General features: G+C 44.5%; 1 protein-coding gene across 1 annotated transcript in view; it reads left to right on the forward strand.

Moving 5' to 3' along the window:
* Window positions 1-1581: 1581 nt before the first annotated feature.
* csmd2 (CUB and Sushi multiple domains 2) overlaps window positions 1582-20782 on the forward strand; it is a 217233-nt gene continuing 198032 nt past the window's right edge. Inside the window, exons 1-2 of the mRNA XM_070921819.1 lie at window positions 1582-1756; window positions 17892-18108. Coding sequence (XP_070777920.1) covers window positions 1582-1756; window positions 17892-18108 — 392 coding nt within the window. The remainder of the gene's footprint in view (window positions 1757-17891; window positions 18109-20782) is intronic.

Genomic DNA, 20782 nt, shown 5'->3' on the forward strand with positions numbered 1-20782 from the left:
TGTGTAGGCCTACATATTTATTACATGCAAACAGGCTGGACTGTACATATGTGCCAACACAAACTCAATACGTGTTAGACTTTGCTGTCATTTACCAGTAAACTCACATCAGGTTGTAGAAAGGTTGAATCCACCTCCTTGGAAAGATGCACCAGTGGGTAAGCCCCAAAACAGCCCGATGAGGAGGGGCAGGGGGGGCAGGAGCGGCCCAGTGTTGGCGAGGTTTAATTTAATGTTGCGGGAAGACTATTTATGATCGCCATCATATATGTGGGCTCGAAGGCGCATTCCATTAGCCCGGCCCGTTTCCACGCGCGGCGCATTGCGGAAAACTAATTACACCGGTCATATGCAAAAGTGGAAATGACATTCAAATTTACTGGCGAGGGTTCCAGCCTGTTAAGCATCAATTTCACGTTTAGTGAGCAGGAAGTGGACATCTATGTTAAACTGCCGGGCAATCCCATGATTGGTCTTAATGGGTGGAGACAATGGCCTCGTTGAGGGCCCCTAAATCTTAACAAATTGGAACAAGGTGGATTTAATCCTTCATATATTATTATTATTATTGTTGAAATTCAATACTATTATTATTAGGGCTATTTATTGAATAGAAAAAAGAATAGTTTATAGCTTAAAAAGTCGGTCACTGTCCTATAACTTAGGTTGCCTTCTGAGATTACCATAATCACTCGTGAATGGAGTAATTTAGATATATCTCAACAGGCGTTTGATAATGTAAGCATATGATGTGACTGGAGAGGATACTGAGAGTGGGAGAGGGAGAGAGAGAGAGCGAGAGAGAGAGAGAGCGAGAGACAGAGAGAGAGAGAGAGGGAGAGAGAGCGAGAGAGAGAGAGAGAGAGAGAGACGCACGCAGGGAAGGAGCAGGTCTGCAGTCTGAATCTTGGCATCTCACAGACCCGAGACGACGCTGTGGCCAAGCGCTGCGATACTGGGAATACATACATATAGGATAGGCTACTGCATACTGCTCTCTGTGCGATACGATCACTGACTGCACTCCATCGTTGGCGGAGAACTTCTAAAACGAGGCGGTTTTTCTTGGATCCGGATAACCTCTGTGGCTCTCCATCATCCGTCGTTTGTCCACCCGAGTCTCTTACGGCGAGTTTGAACGTGGATTATCGGCACCGCAGATGTTGTCTTCAAATGGAGATAAATTAAAGAGAAGGACAAATAAGTGCTGCGGGACAGAGTGAAGGGGGGAGCTCCTGCTTTCTGACGTGCGTCTGGTAACATCAGTTACATATGTGGAGCGGACGAGGGATTTTCGTGGTTTTTTACGCGTGCGGGGCAGATCAGTGACCACTTGAATCACGTCTCCCTTTTGGTTTGCCTTCCCTCCTTCCCCCCCACCCCCCCTTTAGGTGTGAAATCTATCTTCTCAGACAGAGACTCTGAACCCCTCGGTCCCCGCATGACATGGTTCAGTCCAGCTGCGAGATCCGAGCCTCCTCCATGCATTGGGATTTTTCTCAGCGCCGACACCGAGTGAATCTCCCTTTTTTGACCATCTGAGAACTATCGTGCCTGCCAGACCAGAGAAAAAGCCCTGCCATGAGCGCCGCTTCATACCAGGACGGAGCAACGGGACTCGCGAGGAGACCGGAATGCGCATGCAGGAAAGGGGACGGAATACGGATTTTTGCTCTAATGAAGGCGGGAGTGCAGGCGCACCATTGGAGCCGGGTGCTGTTCTTGTATATGGGGCTATTGGCCACCTCAGTAAAGGGTAAGTCCCCTGTCTCCACAGCTGAAGACATGCAAAATGCAGCAGGCTCACCCCACTCCACCGCCCAGCCTCCCCGGTCCCTGACTGAATGCAAATCAGCATCATCAACGCACACACACACACACACACACACACACACACACGCACGCACGCACTCATCCTAAAGGCGCATTTCGGATCAAGCTTGCCGTGATGTCGCTGTTCGAGCACTCAAAGTTATTAATAGAAGAGAGGTGGCTGGCTGGGTGGCTGCTCTGGTGGCAGCGGATCCTCAGGAATTGTAACTGAGCTTCTGTCTATCCCTGACTGTTGATGCGTTTCATCAGAGCACTGTGTTGGCTGTTGTGTGTGTGTGTGTGTGTGTGTGTGTGAGGAAGTGGGTGGATTAAATGAGCTGCAGGGGTGTTTAAATAAACACCTTGTGTGGATGTTGCGTCCTACAAAGGAGAGAAACGTTAGGCACGAGGAAACCAACCAGTTGAGGTGGTCAAGCAGGCGGCTGGTTATGATGCTGTTCAGAGTCCCAAAGGGTGTGTGTGCGTGTGTGTGTGTGTGTGTGTGTGTGTGTGTGTGTGTGTGTGTTTGTAGAGGGGGTGTTCTTCTTTCTGACTGTCCCTTCTCAGTTTCTCAGCTCAGACCCCATAAGATTCTCCCCTCGCCAAAGTAAACATCAATGAACAACATGTTGTGTACAGTTTCTCTCCCTCTTTCCCTTTCAATGTCTCTCTCTATCCGCGTGTGTGTGTGCGTGCGTGTGTGTGTGTGTGTGTGTGTGTGGGGGGGGGGGGGGGGGGGGGGGGGGGGGTAGGCCTAATTAACTGACTGGGTTTTCTGTCCTTGATTAATTGCAAATGGCATTCTCGCAAACGGAGCTGGGCATTCAACAGATTATCATTACTATTAATTTACTCTCACGTCTCCGCAACCTAACGCGAGAGGAGAGACTCAGCTACTGGTCCACGACCTTAGCCGTGGGCATTCATTACCACAAGCTTGTGCCATTATTTAGAGCCCAGAGCTTTTCGAGGGAAGAGCCGCAATGATTTTTTGCCCTCCCGAGCAGGTCCTTCTGGCACAGAAAGCCGGCCGTTTTATCACTGCCTTGGCTCCGCACCACACAATGGGCACTATTTTTAGCAAAAGCCAAGAATACTGCCACGACCACAATACGAATTTGACAGTGAGTCATGGCTCCGCCGTTCGCCCACTCATACCTTCGCTTTGGACAGCACATAATCCACGAGCGAGTGGAAAGTGGGCACACTGTCAGCGCCACCGGAGCACAGCGGGGCCCGTGTGTCGTCTCATCCCGTGGAAGCGTGGCTCCAGCTCGAGCATCACTCCCTTACACAGACGTCACCCCTCGTGTCTCCCACCAAATGACTCCCACTCCGTCACCCACTTTTGATCAAACATGTGTCATCGACCACGTCGAGATGTAGGTTTATCTCACGCGCGCAGCTCAGTCCCAATGATGCCGACAAACCTCTCTACACCCCCCCCCCCCCCCCGTGGAGTAAATCTCACTGCGGCTGGATTCGTTGGAGGCTTCTTGTTTTATTTGCGTCCGGGGAGCCTTTTTTTTTATTGCCCACTCTCTCGCCGTTTGAGGCTGCTTTTGGAGCCAATAACTCGCGACTCTAACTTATTGCACACATTTACAAAGAGCAGGGAACGGCAGACGATCTATCTGCAGCACAGTTTACTTTAAACGGTGTCAATAAATACGTTTCAATATCACGCCGCGGCGTTGAGGTGGTCTGGCGCGTCCCTCGGTGCTGCAGCCACCAGCAATTGCCCCATCCTCCCATTGAGCGGCACCAGAGCCTCACACTATGCTGAGAGGCGGAGCGGAGAGCGAAGACAGGACCTGGGCTGAGGTGGCGTTTCTCTACCCAAAGCAAGACCCGCTGTTGGCCAAATGAAAAGGCTCATCCAGGCTGTGTTTGATAAGCATCAGATATGCAGGTGGATGATGTTGCTGTCTTCATTTGTCAACAAGTCACTCACTTTAAACAGTTCTTAGCCCCCCCCCCCCCCCCCCCCCCCCCCCCCTCCCTTGCAACCCCTATGATCGTTCCCGAGGGCCACACAGACTGAGACAGAGACGTGCGAAAGGTTTTTTGACAAAGACACATTCAAGAGAGATCGGTGCGCTGAGATCAAACCCAGCTGTCCCAGTGGACTTGAGTCGCTCAATAAACGGTAATCAACCCTCTATTCATTTAGACGCACAGAGGAGAGGATGCACCGGCCTGGGATGTGGGGAGGGAGGGAAGACGGGGTCAGATTGAGGATGACGCGCCGTGCCTATCCGCTGCGTGTTTCCACTCCAGCTCCACCGGTGTTAGATCAGTCGTCAGCGGCGCATGAGACAGCCGCTCAGCATGTCCATTTACACGCAAGATCACGCTCCGTCGTCCTCTCCCCTCCGCCGCGCTCCCCTTTATGTGAAGGCGCCGCGTTGTGCTCATGATGCAACTTGCAGTAATGTTATGAGGACTGGAGGGCTTGATGCCCCCTTTCCGTTTTATCTTTTTCACTTCATGACATTTGCTTGTATTCGCAGTCATGAGGCTCCTGAAGAAAGAGACAAGGCGAAAGTTTATGTGTGTGTGTGTGTGTGTGTGTGTGTGTGTGTGTGTAGAAGTCTTGGGGCGTGTGTATGCTTTTTCAGGCAAAAACCTTATGAAGTCGTTTTTGAAGTTCCACAAATCAAAAAATGACAAACTCAAACTTGAACATTTTCATTTTAAAGACCTCCGGGCACACAAAAAGGCCACGGACCTCTAATAGATGCAGTTTTAATTGGACACACCTATTTGGAAACACTGATGATGACGAGTTAGTGATGCATTATCTAATGTATTCACTGTAAAATGGAATGTGAGATGAGAGAGGAAGCTATTAATCTGAATGGACTTTCTCTGATACTTTTAGTACAGGGACGGTCGTTGCTTTGTTATATAGCAATGAATGATTTATACTTTGGTGGGGGTGGGGCTGGGGGCTCCAGTGCCCCATGGGGATCCTGAAGACTCACTGTATGGTGACATTTTCAGCACCCTGGACAGCGAAGGGGGCAGCTGAATTTGCCGCTCAGCTGGTTCTCTTCAGCTCCCCCAGCCAACAGCCTCAGCAACAGCTGCTCCTCTGTGGAGGGCTAGCTGGCTCTATAAGTTGGGATTTCTCCAATGTTTTCATGGCTTTGAACCCTCAATTAGACACAGACTTCAGATCCCTATGTGACCAGATCATATTGCAAGGTTTACGCTGTTGGTTTTGTACTGAATTTAGTAGCTGCTCTACCTTTTAGGAATTGTGAGAGTGAATTCTATACAAAAAAAGTCATGCATTATCTTACTGGCAGAGTATGTCGACCTAAAGTGAGTAGTCTTCTGACGGAAAAGGTAATATTTACGGCAGAAATGCCAAATATGACGTAGTTCAAGCCTTTCAAATGTGAGGATTTGCTTTTCTTTGTTTCATGCGATATTAGGTTAAATATCTTTGGACTGTTGGTTTGACTAAACAAGCAATCTGAAGATGTCAATTTTGCTTTAGGACATTGTGATGGGCATTTTATGGTAGTTTCTTACATTTTATTGGCCAAACGATTCATAGTGTAATAAAACTAATCGTTAGTTGCAGTCCTAGTGTTTAGTTTGTGATAGTGACATTCCTCATTTTTGCTGGGAACTGCTTAGGATCCATCTCACTCAAGGATCCATGTGGATCACAAACTCCACGTTGTAAACCAGCATCATGGAGGCACTGTGTTGCCTATGTCATAAATGTAACTAGAGTTGGTTTAGTGATCTGGTGAACACGTGATCACATGGATAGAAATGCTGTATTGCCTTCCTGTAAGTCCTTTAAACTTGACAAACACACATGTTTTATGTGTCCCATATGGGTTTTCATGATGAATATATGGGCCTCTCACTTCCCCTTTGTTTCTCACATCTCTCCCACCTGTCTGCCTGCTACTCTCAATCTCAAATCCTCCACTACCTGCACGCTCTGTTGCTTCCCATCTCCCATCTGCTCTCTACATTCACCGTTGAGCAATAAAGGATGGAATGGGAGCTGAGAAACAGATGACATTATCTATTTACTCAAAACAGAGCAATGTCTGGAATGCAAAGTAGATGCGTATTGCCGCGTTGTTACGTTTCCTTCTTGAGGGAAAAAGAGAAGCGAAAGAGTGGTGGTCATGATAAAGATGGAGATGGTAAAGAGGTGGCATTGGGAGGAAAAAAAACAGCAGGAGAGAATCTACTGCGAGGGGAAATAAGAGGCAGAGAGGGGAGACGACTGTTGGAGTAGAGGGGTGATAAGCTTACACCAGCTGAGAGATAATCTGGGCCCTATGTTTCTGTGGCTTTTGAGTGCTGGGTGATTTTCCCTCTCTTTAGTAAATTATCTATTTGGAGGGCTCATTTTCTTATCAGGCATCAAGCAGACTGCTATTTCAACAACTAACAGCGTGTAAGTAAGCTTTGTGGGCGTGTGTGTGTGTTTGAATGAGTCCGTGAGTTGCCACCCCTATTCACACGAAGATGAGTAGGCTAAAGTGTTGACAAGCAGGTCGTTATCTCCCTCAAAGAAGGGCCACTGGGAGGCAGGAGACGTCTGTGTCCACGAGTGTCTGTCCACGGGTGCATGTGAGCACGCACGCAGCTTTCACATGATGCAAATGCTTCGTCCTCGTGAGCACCTTTGTTTCCCCCCACCCCCCACCTGCTGATGTGTCACCCTGCTCCTCTCTCTTCCCCTTGTACCTTCTCCTTCTATCCTCCCTCCATTCATTCAGCCCCCCCCGCCCCCACCCCCTCGCATCTCTTCATCCTCCATCCTCCTCTCTAGTGATTCACACTGTCATCTGTCTCCAGATGGCCAGAGCTCTGTCACTGTGCTTCGTCACACTGATCACAGTGACTCTCTCACACACACACACACACACACGCACTCACTCACTAATTTATGCACACTTGCAGACGCTAAGAAATATTCCTAAATGTCTTCATGCAGCCATTCGCCAGTGTACACACCTTAATTGGCTTTTCGCACACACACACACACACACTAACTGGACCACTAGACCTCATGAACTTTTAGCCAAATGCATTTTTTCAGAATTTCTGGATTAAAGTGGCACTCAGTGAGATGATGAGGAACATCCAATTCATTTTTCAATACAATTCAATTGCTTCCTCTGCTATTTCAACTATCAAACACTCAACAATGGCATTTGAGTTTGATAGCATTACCATAGTAAAATAATTTGTTTGAGGCGTTTATATATCTGGGCGCTCTGGTTGTAATGTCGAAATTCGGGGCAAGCAGAGAAAGATCTGGTAGAAAACAAACGAGAAATACTTGTTTCCTTCAAATATGACTCTCAGCATGTCCCTAAACACGGCGTTAAATTAATAAATGTATATTTTGGCTGCTTTGCTTATCTAGGGAATATCAATCTAGCACTATTGCTCTGTTCTGGCAGTGATTATATGCATTACATTCACAACATACTCCTGTGAGCTCTTCTGTTACACTACAGTCTTTTCGCAGCTCGACTCCATAAAAGACACTGTGTGGTGGATGGTGTTATGGCAAAGTGCTTTGCTCAAGGATGTGCTAACAATGACTCTTGAGAAGAAAATGGTTTTCATTTTCGCTTTTCCTACCCACATATCCCAGTAGAAGACAGCAGAACAGCGTGGTTGTACTGGGCAGCCCCCAGATGTGACTATGTTCAACTGCTGCGAGGCAAGACATGTCAGGAAAAGAACATACAAGCTCAGTCAATCTTCCCTGGATAGCTACAGGTGAAAATAAATAGATAAATGAAAAGTCCAGAGCTTACGTCTCCCTGAGCCATGTGCGGTAGCAAAGCTATAACAAAGAAGTCTCAATCTTGATTCAGATCCTCGTCTTCCTGTTATTATCAGACATAGGAATTTGCTCCGGCTACTGTAAATCCCCACAAAGTGAGAGACAGATGTAGATGCCCTGTCTGTCTTGTATAGACACAAAGCTCAGGCAGGGGTTTCTTTAGCTTCCTGATTTACACTGTTCTTATCAGATATCAGTGATCCCAGAGATTGAAGATTAGATCCTGGGCAGGAGGTATCTTGTCCTTGTCCTTGTCTAGTCCTTTCCTGTACCGCGTCTCTCTCTCTCTCTCTCTCTCTCTCTCTATTCAACATATAGGCAATCTGTCAGTAGTCTTTTTCTGGGAAAGAGGCAGAGTCATCATGTGGGGAGAGTCAGTGAGTGTGTGTGTGTGTGTGTGTGTGTCTTTCCTAAAGTTATGTCTCAGATTGTTAGGATTAACACGGTGTGGCACGTATGTATTGTAGTCAGTACTAATGGAAGATTAAGGTTCAGGTAAGGGTTCAAACTAAGAGATGGTGCTGTGCCTATTTTTTACATTCATAAGCATGTTTTGTTACTTTGTAGCCTGGGAATAAAGGACATTATTGGTCTGAAGTAAATTACTCTAATGGCCCGAATAAAAACAATGTTTTTTAAATTAAATTTGTGTGGTGGTCTAGACGGCCAACGGTGTCTCTGTTTCTTTAAAATAATAGTTTGACATTTTGGGAAATATGTTCATTTGATTTCTTGCCAAGAGTTAGCTGAGAGGACTGATACCACTCTCTTATCTGTGCAGTAAACATAAGGCTACAGCTAACAGCCAGTCAACTTAGTTTAGCATAAAGACTGGTAACAGGTGAAACAGCTCTGTTCAAAGTTAACAAAATCCACCTAGCAGCACCTCTAAATGCACTGCACCTGCAGTGTAAAAAGGCAGAGTGGTGGTTTTATGGTGGAGTTAGTGCTGGACTATTTTCTGGGTGGGTAACTTCATGAAGTCCAACAACTGTCAACTCTTGACAAGAGAGCCAATAAGTGCATTTCCCAAAATGTCTGACCATCCCTTCAAGAGAATATTTTACAATATGTGGTTTGTAGCCATAATGTTGCTAGGCTAGAAAGCTTCTATCTAAGCTCAGTCTTAAATGTGCCTGCTGGAGTTAATCACCCTCATAGTGTCCGGTGTCCAAACCAGTTTAACCTAACGTTACAGCAGTTGTCAGTTGGCTCGTGTTACGTGTTTTTCTGCTACAGAGAAAATAAATTCCTCGTGAGTGGAAATGAGTGGAAAATGTCTCCTGACGTCTTTACCGCAGAAATGGATCAGACAGAATTATCTGTCAAGCTGTCGAGAAATACAGTGTCATAGAAAGAAAGAGAACATGTTATCCAACAAGTCATTTTGAAATGTCAGAAATCTGGGCAATGTTTTGTCTTTGGGCTAAATTTGTTAATCCCATTACTCTATTAATGATATTCAGGAACAAAGAGACAAATATTTATTGAACGTCTTTGTCTGAATTTGTATGCAAACTAAATGCAACCTTGTGCCTGAAATATATTAGGAAAAATGATTCCATGTTGTTCTCAGCTGTATTATCTTAACTAATTATCATAGACTTCATTGCCAATCTGACACACGGCCAGAGTCAGTTTTTTTCCTCACAATTTGAATATCCTGAAAAAACATTGCCTTTAATTTACACATACATTGCCAATGCAAAAGTTCCTGATCTACAGCTTTCAGCAGTGTGGAAATGCAGCATGCGGAGGCGATAACATTCATTTAAAGTAAATTCTCATCCATTTGAGAGTGATACATGCAGCCCATTAATAAGGATTGTGGTCTACAGCTGACACTTGAGCCTTCCTGGGGGGCAGTTAGGATCTGAGTTGAAAGGTTAAAGCGTACTACAGTAAGTTGAAGTGAGGCTGATTGATCGTCTGCTGCCCATCGTTCTCTCGGTGATAGACTGAATAGTCCTGCTGGGACGGTCATGACCTGACCTTTGGATCAGTGCTTCCTCTCTGGTTTAATGTACACTGCTTGGAGGGGATCAACATGTCCGGGATGATCATCTTCTACATTTAACACATCCATAATTGCCTTACCCCACCTCCTTTGAAGCTATCGATTGGTCCAGAAAGGGTAGTTTTCCCTGAATTCTGGTGCAAATACATGCCAGGATGTAACTGCGATTGGCTCTGCAACATAGGTTCAGTCTAACATAACTCAAAGAATCCAGCTGTCAGACGTGAGCAGAATGAAAATATGGTGATAATTGACTTTCGCTGTTTCGCACATTAGTGTCGCACAAAATTGTAGGGAGTGCCAGGGAGACAGGAGGAGAAAAGTGAAATGATTTGAGGCATGTATGTGTGTATGACTGTGTGCGTGCATTTGAGTGGTGGAGTGTCTGTATGTGTAAGATTAAGTGTTAAGGCGGACTAAAGCAATAATAAATAATTGAGGAAAGGGATTTGTCTTCATATGTGTTCTCCTGTTTTCTTGTTGCCATAGGAACAACATACAGCTTCTGTGACAGGAGCAGTGAATGAGGCTCTTTGAACTGCACTTGAGTAGAGGGGGAGGCCGGAAACCCAATTTACAAATGTGCACAACCACTAAAACACACACACACACACGGCAAACCAAAGGGTTGAATGTGCAATTACCACCACGCACCGCGAGGAAGGCCCCACTCATTCAGCAGGCACTCCGTGACATCTACCAGCAACTATATGCCCTATAAAATAAGGACAAAAAAGGTTAACAACCTTGACTTTTGACTAAAAGAGCAACAAATAAGCCAAAATTAAAACCAAGAGACAACCAGCTTAAAACTTCCCATCAGCTAAAATACAATAAAAATCAAGGCTAACAGGAAGTTAAAACAAAAGCCCAAATTAAAAAGACAAGATTGATGTTCTGCATAAAAGGAAATATGACAATATTACAAGAAAGAAAGACAGCAGTGGCAGGTTCCGACAACATGAACAGAGACAGTGTTATAGATGACTTGCAGGTGTTTTAGTCAGTTTACCTTTTTGTCGTGAATATTATTTCAGGCTACGCTGACTAACGGCAGATCCAGCGTTCCCTACCACAGTCTAACCTGACTAATTGAGCATGTGGCTGTACTGTAGTAAATTCTTGTATTAGTTGGGGGGGGAAACAAGGGCTGGGAGAGAGCAACAGGAAGGGCTGCGTTCGAGTGCTGTAGCTCTATGCTTCAGTTCTATGTGCGCACACACAAACATGTAAACACACTGACAAACACACATATACATTTCTCCACTGTGTGTTGTGTGGGAGGCCCGTTTGTATCACTGCTGAATAAACTCCCACCACAAAGACGGGGGTCTTTCTGAAAGGCAAGAACAGCAACTGTAGCATGCCTTTGACTCTGAATGGGCTATTTTGTATTGATCAGCTTGAAGCCTTGATGCGTGGGCTGCTGGGGGGGGGGGGGCTGTTTTGTTTACAGCAATACCATCTTACCATAGGGCTGTTTAAATGTATTGATAAGAAGAGGAGGGATTGAGGGAAGTAACACAGTGAAGAATACACAAACGATGTTGAAGTGTTTGAACCGCGTGAAATGCTTTTGTAGTTTTAGGGATGGGTTGAAATTGCGTGAAAGTGTGTGGGTCGCTGGGCTGCAGGTCGTTTTGGCTGGCATGATGATACTGCTGGTTAAATATGACCCAGCTGGAGGGAACTGCCTGGCCCCCCCCCTTCTCTTCCTCTCTGTCTGAGAGAACACACGCTCCATTGTGCCTCTTTTGCCAGCCCAACGTGTGCATGCACTCATGCATGTGTGCATCTCTGCATGCACACCTCCTCTACGTGTTAGCATGCAGCACGCTTTCTTTGATGCTTTCATCTTTGGCTACATTTTTGCACGTGGGAGTTGTTTATTTTCTTACCCCACACATATCTGCCTCCAGCTGTAATGCTGTGACAATGTGTTTTTGTGTGTGTATTAACTATGTGCTGCCACAGTCGTCAACAAATCCTCGAAAGAAATGCCAGAGCTTGATATGTGAATGTCATAACTGCCGTTGTTAGCATAGTATAGACGCATGTGTTCCCTCATTTACAGTTGAGAGGGCGCATGCATTCACGTATGTGTTTGCTTGAGCGTCCCCTCTTTATGTGTTTGCACAGATCACTGTTTTGCTTCACACATTCATGCAGCAGGCGGACATTCCAAGCTTCGAATGTGCACTGTTATGGAAAAGCAAGCTCCATTTTTCTGCCCAGCATTTAACATTCAGCCCAGTGGAAACAACCTGTGGGGAGGGGGCTAAGTAGGAGCAAGCCTATCGCAAGTGCCTTCCACTGCATTTGGCTTGTCTGTAATGGCAGACGGTGTCGTCCTGGCCCGGACATTAGCCTAATGTATGGAGGCGAGTGGGATCGCTGAGCTCACCCATTTCCATTTTAATGGCGGCCATCTAGAGGTTAATTCGGATATGATGCGGTCAAGGCGCGCATATGCGCTGACACGTCAAGAGACAAATAGTGGTGCTGAGAGGATCTATGGGGCGGAAGGGTTTATCTTCCCACCAGGGAGGCCGTTACTGGCACACGCACACTCAGAAAAACATTTGGCTGTTTGAAGTTTTCTCATGGGGTAGGTTATATGTGATATTGGATAGCTTTGTTACTCGATAAACCCCAATGGACGCACTTATTTGTTGGAAATTATTCTATGTTTGGTCCAATGGGATGCTCATTTTGTATGGATATTGCCCCTGATAGACCGCATGTACGAAGGCTTTATGGTTTCTCTTGAGAATAGGAAAGAGCTGAACTCTGTATTTTAGCTATGTAATGGAGGAGACTTGGAATAGGTACTTTATGGTCCTTTCTCAATTTAATGAATGAGCACATGGTTCTTGTGACTGAGTTTTCCTTAAATATACTGGTCATGTTATGGCTACAAGTGGAACAATTGCAGTAATTTTCTGTTGAATTTATTTATTGTTTCAATATTTTCTTTAGTGTTTCCAAGCTGCAGCCTTACATTAACCGAAAGTATACCATGCTAAGAAATAATGGAATTTCCGAAGGACCTCTCTCAAATATTAAACAATGAGCTTCACTGTCTGCAGTTGTATTCATCATGCAGAACATAAAACGTAGGGCACTTCTATTACTGACTGCAAGGACAGGATGGTCTCTTTGTCTTTTGTCCAAAGACAAACTTGAATCATAGATGAGGAGACCAGACAGAAGCGAGAAGGGATAAAGAGATGGGTGTCCAGAAAGGAGATTTGCAGTTTAGTATTACATGTATTGTTTGTGTTTTTATGGTATTAGTAAATGTGATGTCGGGATTATGTTCGCCAAGATAAAATTTCCTCCCATTGAGAGCTACTGTAGTCAGTGTAATTGCATCTAAGCCGTGGAGTGACGTGCAGATATGTGACACTATACTCACCCAGGGTATAGGGATTACACTCATACATGCGCAGGCAACTGATACCTCCATATGCTGACATGTGTGCGCACTTGTCTCATCTCACAAACAAAATATACACACACACACACTGCTGAAGCATCCCTCCAAATAGACCTCAAGGATTCGCTAACAGTGCAGATTAAGCGCTATCTTGGTGTGAATGTCACACTGGCAGTCTGTGACCTCAGCACAGAAAAGCAATGAGATGCTGAAAATAGGCAAAAAAGCCCCCCCCCCCCCATATATAGTCTTCCTCTTCTTTCCAACTCATTTACTGCCATTGGCCGTCGCTCTTCCTCTCGTTGACCTTCTGACACATTCTTTCTCGCGCACTTCCTTCCTCTCTTTGCCTTTCTGCTGCTATTTTTTATTCCCCTCCAGTTTGTCCCTCACCTCACCTCTGCCTCTATTATTCTTCACGTCATGTCTTCCAAATCTATTTTCTCATATGTCCATACGTTCAGTCAGACAGTGAGTCTACCCCCCTCGCCCTCGCTCCCTCCCGCTCTCCTTTGGTCTCTCCCTGTCTCCTTCCTCCACTCTGAGGGGTTGCTGTCCTGCCGGAGCACAGCACAGTGACCAGCGATTCATCAAAGTGTCACAGCGCACTGCCGCAGCTCCATGTGCCCGCTACTGAACAACTGCCCTGGCAAAGCAAACAATAGCTCCTACACACACACAAACACACACACAAACACACAGGTAGAACCTGGAGTGCAGCCCCAGCAAGGTCATAGCTCTCCCTGTACACCCATTTGGCGGCGTGCACACCGGAGAGCGTCGGTGCCAAGCGGATGCTGCCAGGGGCACAGTGGGCTAAGTAGTGGACAACATATCTGTTGAACATCCACAGAAATCAACCATAGTTAACATTTCCAGTACAAGCCAATGCAAATAGTTCCCATAGACAAGCTGAGGGAAGAAAAACACACTACCCACAAGAACGCGTTAGCAATTTTCCTAATTTGCTGAACCAGCGTTTTTTCTACTACTCCATATTCATAAAGGCTCACCTGAACTTACACAACTTGAGAAAACATGACCTTCTACTTTGCCGGTGGTCTAGCCGGGCTAAAACAGCATGGCCAGCAGTCTGTTTATGGGGTCTTTATGGTGTGTCGGTGGGGTCAACTGCATGACGGGCTCTTCCCTGCAGATTTACACTGAGAGGCTTCACAGTAGGTCACCAGCTCCCAGCAGCTAATTTCATAATGCACCCTGGGCGAGGCTTAAATAATTCAATCGAGCCCCAAGTGCAGGATCTACTTAATCAAAGGCTCTGGGTTTTCATAGAACAGAGAGTAGACTTACAGTTCCTCGGTTTACCTCAACCACACTTGTATCTTTTGGTAAACTATTTTGTGCGTAGGAGAATATGAGTCAGTATGACTACATGCCATAATGCGGCAAAAACGTCCTTCGTAATGTGAAAATCAAACTTGAGGATGTTGTAAATCGGCCTTTAATGCTCACAAAAGAGTATTCTCAAGTGAAGTTTGATGCGTCTGTTTTTGTCCAATTCAATTCTGCCCATCTATTTTTCAGCGAGGAGAAAATGTTTCTGGCTGCTGCCAAAAAAGCAACCTCTCTAAAAGCACTATCTTGGTCTTTTATCCCAGATTGTGCACGTCATTATCGATTTAAGAGTTGGTCACTTGGCACAGGTGCTCACACTTTCAAAATAGCATTCATTGGAGCTCTGGCAAACTCAGTAGACTTATTCTCCGTCATGACTTTTGCTTAATTGTACCCATGAAACACGGAGGCTGCTGGTTGATCACCGGTCATATATCAATATGTACAGCCTGTTCCGTCCCCTAATAACACACGCACTCAGATGATATGAAAAAAATGATACTCTTGTCCTTTTCCCAGCTTTGTAGTGTTTTCATTTTAGCTGCTATCACTGAGGAGGGCTATTACGCTCTGAACATGTTGATTTCTAACATGAAAGATTTGACTGTTGAGCCTCAAAAGTCACGGAATCATTTCTTTCTTCTTGGATTTCAATTTGATCCTGAAACTGATTAATAGCAATTCAAAGTTGCTTTAACCTCCCTGGTATAGTTTTGTAATTCAGCCCAGCTCACACATCCTAACTCATTGCCTACGTGCAAGAGGTTCACAGTCCACTCTGACCCCTATCAAGCTCTGCCATCAGGCCGCTGTACAAACCATTGATTGGCATTTGTCTGATAGAGGCCTCGTAATGAAGGAGATGATGAAGAAATTATTGACCGGGCTGTGTATATGAAAGTCAGGTAGATGGAGGTGGATTTGGAGGTTTTACCTGGATATTAGTATTGACCTGGTGGTAATTGGGAGGGTGGATGTTCATTTGCTGGCCCCTTAATGAAAAATCAGATGGAGATAGCTCTCTCGCTTTGTTCTTCTGTCTTGTTACTATGAGGACTGAGAAAAGAGGAAGAGGAATAGTACACACCGTGATGCTCAGTTATCTTCAGCACTACAGTATATAGGTCATATTTAGTTACTGCCAATCTCATTTTGCACATTTTTTCCTAAGAATTCATTTTAACACATGCAGATCGCCACATCAAACAAAGAGCTATACTCTAAATGCAACGGTATTCACCGAACTGAAGTGTATTCAAGTGGCCAGGGCTCAAGTGCACACACATTAGCATCTTTTGGAAGAGGTCAAGCGCATATGAAGCGCTGAAAAGTGACGGCTGAGAGAGGCCCCTGCCTGTTTTTTCGACGAGACAGGCCCCGCGGAGTCAACAGTGGCGTGATGGATATTCTGTGACTGGAGATGCTATTATGCTGCTGCTGCCATCCAGACAGTCTGGATCTTTACCTTGACACTACCGCCCCCACCCCACCAAAAAAAAAAAAGAATGTGATACTGTTTTGCTGTGCTACCTGGAACAAAAAGCTAATATTGGTTTTGTTTGTTTGTGTGCGTGTGTGTGTGTCAGCTAGTGTTTTTCCAGCGGCATCTCAGAATTCATAAACACCCTGATGTGGTACGTAGCCCCTGAAATCTTAAACACTGGGCTCAATTATTACTGTGAAAACAAATGCAGCGTTTGCTTGTCTGGCTAACCAGGGATTATCCATGTCCATGCTTAATTTTTTCTTTTGTCATTTCTTCCCTTTTTGTCTCTCCGTGCTTTCTTTAAACCTGTTTTTATTTATTTCAGTAGTGAGAAAGTGAGAGGAATGAAAACTGCCCCAGTTTTTTTTTTCTTTCCTCTTGTCTTGTCTTCATGCTCTGTGCCTTATTACCTGTAAATCCCTGCTGGTTTTTCAGACATGAGGCACGTTTCACAGTGAAAATTTGGACAGAAATTTCGCTTTGGGATTGTTCTACCATCAGAGCACACAAAGTAGCACAGAATTTGTATGTTTCACAAGCATTCAATAAGGGATACACATTCCCCCTGGAGGGATTTGAACAAAGCAGCCTTCACTTTTACATGTTTCGAAGCTGCAATGTGTTTTCTCAAGATTCTAGTTTGTTAATACCTTGTTTTAATGCATGCAGGTAGAGTAGCTAATTCTGATGCATTGGTTTATCCCAGGCATTTACACAGTGATGAGTGTGGATATAATTGAACAAAACAAAAAATCATATCTACTGCGAGTGTTGCATTGTTTGTGTTGTTGAATAATGTGGGTTATGCAAATAACAGATGTCCTCCAATTATACTCTCCTAATTACATTTTAATCAGGCTGCATTATGATTCAGGTTTGTGGCTGAAGCAAACAAAGGGGGAAAGTACAGATCATTTGTATAAATAGCATGTATTCTTGCATGACATTCTAATTTAGTTTATTCATGCAGGTTCCTTTTGTGTAATCACAAGTTCTCTTATGTTAGGTTTCTTCTGAAAAGGGGAAATGAATTCGCAACATGTTGCACTCCTGCTGCCTTAGTTCAAAGGCTACAACCCCTGAGGGAATTTATGGAAATTAACTTTAACATTAAGCACTTTTGATCGGAGGAGATAACCATTGCCACCAAAATATGTCTCCGATCAAATGAGTGTGTTATTAACTAAAGCGTGATACCCATACATGCACATACAGACACTAATCGTTACATCAACACTGACAACATGTTGAGCTGCACAGAATATAAATGCAATCCCACATCAGTCCACATTAGGGATTAATTACAACCAAATCCCCAACATTGATCAAAAGTCTCGGCTGTGCTCAGATCAGGCGAAGACAAGTCATTTAGCTTGGGGATTCAAAACACACACACACACACACACACACACACACTCATAGCTCACACTCCACACATCCACCCCAAGCTCAGTACTGATAGATGGCAATAACAATACACGATTGAAATTTAAGATTGAAGGCAGCGCGAGTGACACAAATACAAGATGAGTACAATTAATATAGCACTCAAGTGCGTCTCTCTTAGTGTGTGTTTGCTCTCCTCTCCCCTTCCTGTACCCTCATCTTCTCTCCTCCAGCTATGTCATATTAACATGGGAACCTATTACTAACGTGGTGGAAGGGCCAGTGAGTGAACAAGTGTGTGATGATGGAGGTGGGGAAAGCTGGGAGAGGGTGAGCCATTTAGCACTGCTATATTAATGGCTTATGCTGCAAGCTGTAGGTGATAATGGATGTTGCAGCATTTGGTGCAAACTGTTTGACCGTGGGTGTGCAGTTGTGTGTGTGGTTCCTTTTATTTGGTTTAATAGTCTTTTAAAACTTTCTACAACCTGCCATCGGTTCTAACCCGCCTTACACCCTTTTAATAACTGCCTGTTTCTTTTTCTCTTCACAGCTCAGAACTGCAGTTACACACTACACAGTCCCAATGGGACGATAGAAAGCCCCGGCTACCCTTACGGTTATCCTAACTATGCCAACTGTACGTGGGTGATTGTGGCGGCGGAGCACAACCGGATACAGCTGGTGTTCCAAGGCTTTGCCCTGGAGGAGGACTTTGACATCTTGTCTGTATATGACGGGCCACCCAGCCCAGGGAACCTGCGGACACGGTAAAGATGGCCAACTTTTTTGTGTTATGTGTTGGTTTTTATTATGTCAAGGGTTTTATTGAACTTGAATGCTGACCTAGATTTTCATGTTTTTCAAAATGTAGGATAATTCTAATTTGCTTGTGAATGGCAGGTCATTGATGCAGCATGTTACAATGACAAAAGTAAGATTGTGGAATAATATTGAGGCTCAATTTTGGTTTTATCGCCATATAAAGTGGTAGCCAATCTGGATAAACTCTTGTTTACAACCCCTCTGTTCGTCCTACCTCTCATGTCTTACACCATCAGATTCAGTTGAAGTGGTCACTGTACCATTAAATTAAAAGACCCAAGTTGTATTGAACTGAAAATGTCCTTCATAGAGTCATTTGGATTTAAAGGTATAATTTGTCAGGAGGTAGCCCACCGCTGTTATCCATGGTCAAAACAATCATACTAAAAATGACTTTATGAGTGGGTTGAACGCCACATAACGTGAGCTACGGTAGCTGTATGGGTAGTTAACTCATGTAATGATAAGTTAGCAATACATTTAATACATTTTACATACATTTTCTCATCTGTAAACATGATTTCTGCATCTGAGTCACATCAGATAGATTTTCATCTGCAATGGTGGTTGTTGACAATGAATGACGACAATGAGGACAGCAACTCCCATGATCCCACGCTACTTCATAACATCATCAAAGTATGTCTTTTGTTATTAATTTGATTGAGAGACCCCGAGCGGCAGAAATTAAGTCAGCGGACTGGAAACTGGAAAACAGGCAAAACTATAATCAAGACTACTATCAGTGATGCATTCAGAGGCAGTTGAGGCAGACTGTGTCTCTGTGGACAGCATCCAAGGTTATTCGCTGGGATTCTGGGCACATTTTGTGCTTCTGAGCTACTAGCGAAATGAAATGAAGCTCACTTGGGTGTGGAGACTCAAACAAACAATTTCATTTGTCAATCTCATTTTAACAGCCTCAGAAAGGGCTGCCCTGTGCTAACGTCGCAAACTGAAATATTGACTCTCTGGTTCACAGAGTTTCATGCTCACTAAATTTACACATTTTCAATCATTCGGGATTTCAGAAATAAATATTGTGAGGCTGGATTGCCATCTAAAGGGCCAGGCTTATATTTGTATTAGCCGCAATTATAAGATACAGAGCTGCTATTCACTGATGCAGTTTTGTATTTTGGGATATTATTGCTTGCAGTCTAATATCTCAGACTTCTTGGCAGTCCCTCACTTACACTTAACTTAATTAGTGACAATTTCAGCATCTGATCAGTTGAAGCTACACCAAAGCCACTTCTAATTCCTGTCACCTTCTGCTACGAGCTTGGCCTTCCAAGTAGTTTAAAGTATATGTTATGCAAGCCCTCTAGAGACAGATGAGAGAAATATTCTTAAGGGCTGTTTTGAGTCTCTGTCAGGCCTCTCTGTTTCTCCTCGTCGATATCTCTCTCTCTCTCTCTCTCTCTCTCTCTCTCTCTCTCTCTCTCTCTCTCTCACCTCTTCTCTCCCTCCTCCCCTCCCAGCGTCTCTCATTCTGTGCCAGTGGTGCCTCCACTGCATCTCCCTGCAGAAAGCGAATGAAAGAGAGAAGAAAATCCATTATGGATTGGTGTTGCGCTGTTCTCCTCAGCCTTTCTCCTGTTTGGACCTCTGGGCTCTGTTGTATATTGATACTCCAGCGGGATGAGGGGAAAGCGTTCCACTCCCTCTGTCTAAGTCTGTCTAAGTGAGGGGAAAGAAAATGAAAAAAAAAGAAAAAAAGAAAGATGAAACGAGTGTGTGAAAAGAGAGAAAAATACAGGAAAAAATGAAAGAGACGGAGAAGCAGTAGGCGTTTGTAGGGAACACATATCTTCTTTAGATGCTGCTTGTGTTGTCTTTGACCAGAGTTCTTCTCTTTTCAAAGGAGGCATTTTGTAAAAGTTAGACTTCAGGCTTTAGTGAGTTTGGAAAGGCTGGGAATAGGCCAGTCAACAGCATGTATATTTACACTCACAAACAGCCCCACCTACAACACACACACTCATAGGCACATTTTCATACACACACTAAGATGCACATCTGATAATTCACCCTCCCTTTGCTCTCATCTCCCGCTTGTGTCAAAAGTAATTTTCTTTCCATATCTCTTGCTCCTCTTCCTCCAATTTCTCTCCACCTTCCCTCATTTCCTCCTCACCTATTTTTTTAATGTCTTGTCTCTTCTGCCTGTTCTCCATTTTGTGTCCTGCATGCTGTGTTTGCTGAATTTGATCAGCCTTTCATGTATGCCACGCTATAGATTGCAGAGCTTGGAGTACTTCCTTTAATCTCAAGTAGTCATCAAAAATGAATGTTTTGCCGCCTCATGTTCAAATGATCACCTTTGATTTCTTTTTCAAAGCAGTCCCTTTTCTTTAGATGTGTTTAGTAATCCATTAATTTATTCATTGCCGTCCCAGCAAAACCAATACAATTGTTGTTATCACGAGAATGCTGGCTTACAAATCAGTTCAGCTGTATGTGCTTGTGTTCTTAAGTATAAATGCACTGGTGTGTGTACTCCTGAAGTAGTTGCTTTATGAGTCACTGTCACTCCTAAGGAAATGCATATATGAGTCAGTCTGTTGCTGCAGCACTTCATTGAACTGCTGATCCCAGCTGACACCTGGGAATCTT

Source organism: Enoplosus armatus, chromosome 16 (assembly GCF_043641665.1).
Source record: "Enoplosus armatus isolate fEnoArm2 chromosome 16, fEnoArm2.hap1, whole genome shotgun sequence".
NCBI classification, from domain to species: domain Eukaryota; kingdom Metazoa; phylum Chordata; class Actinopteri; order Centrarchiformes; family Enoplosidae; genus Enoplosus; species Enoplosus armatus.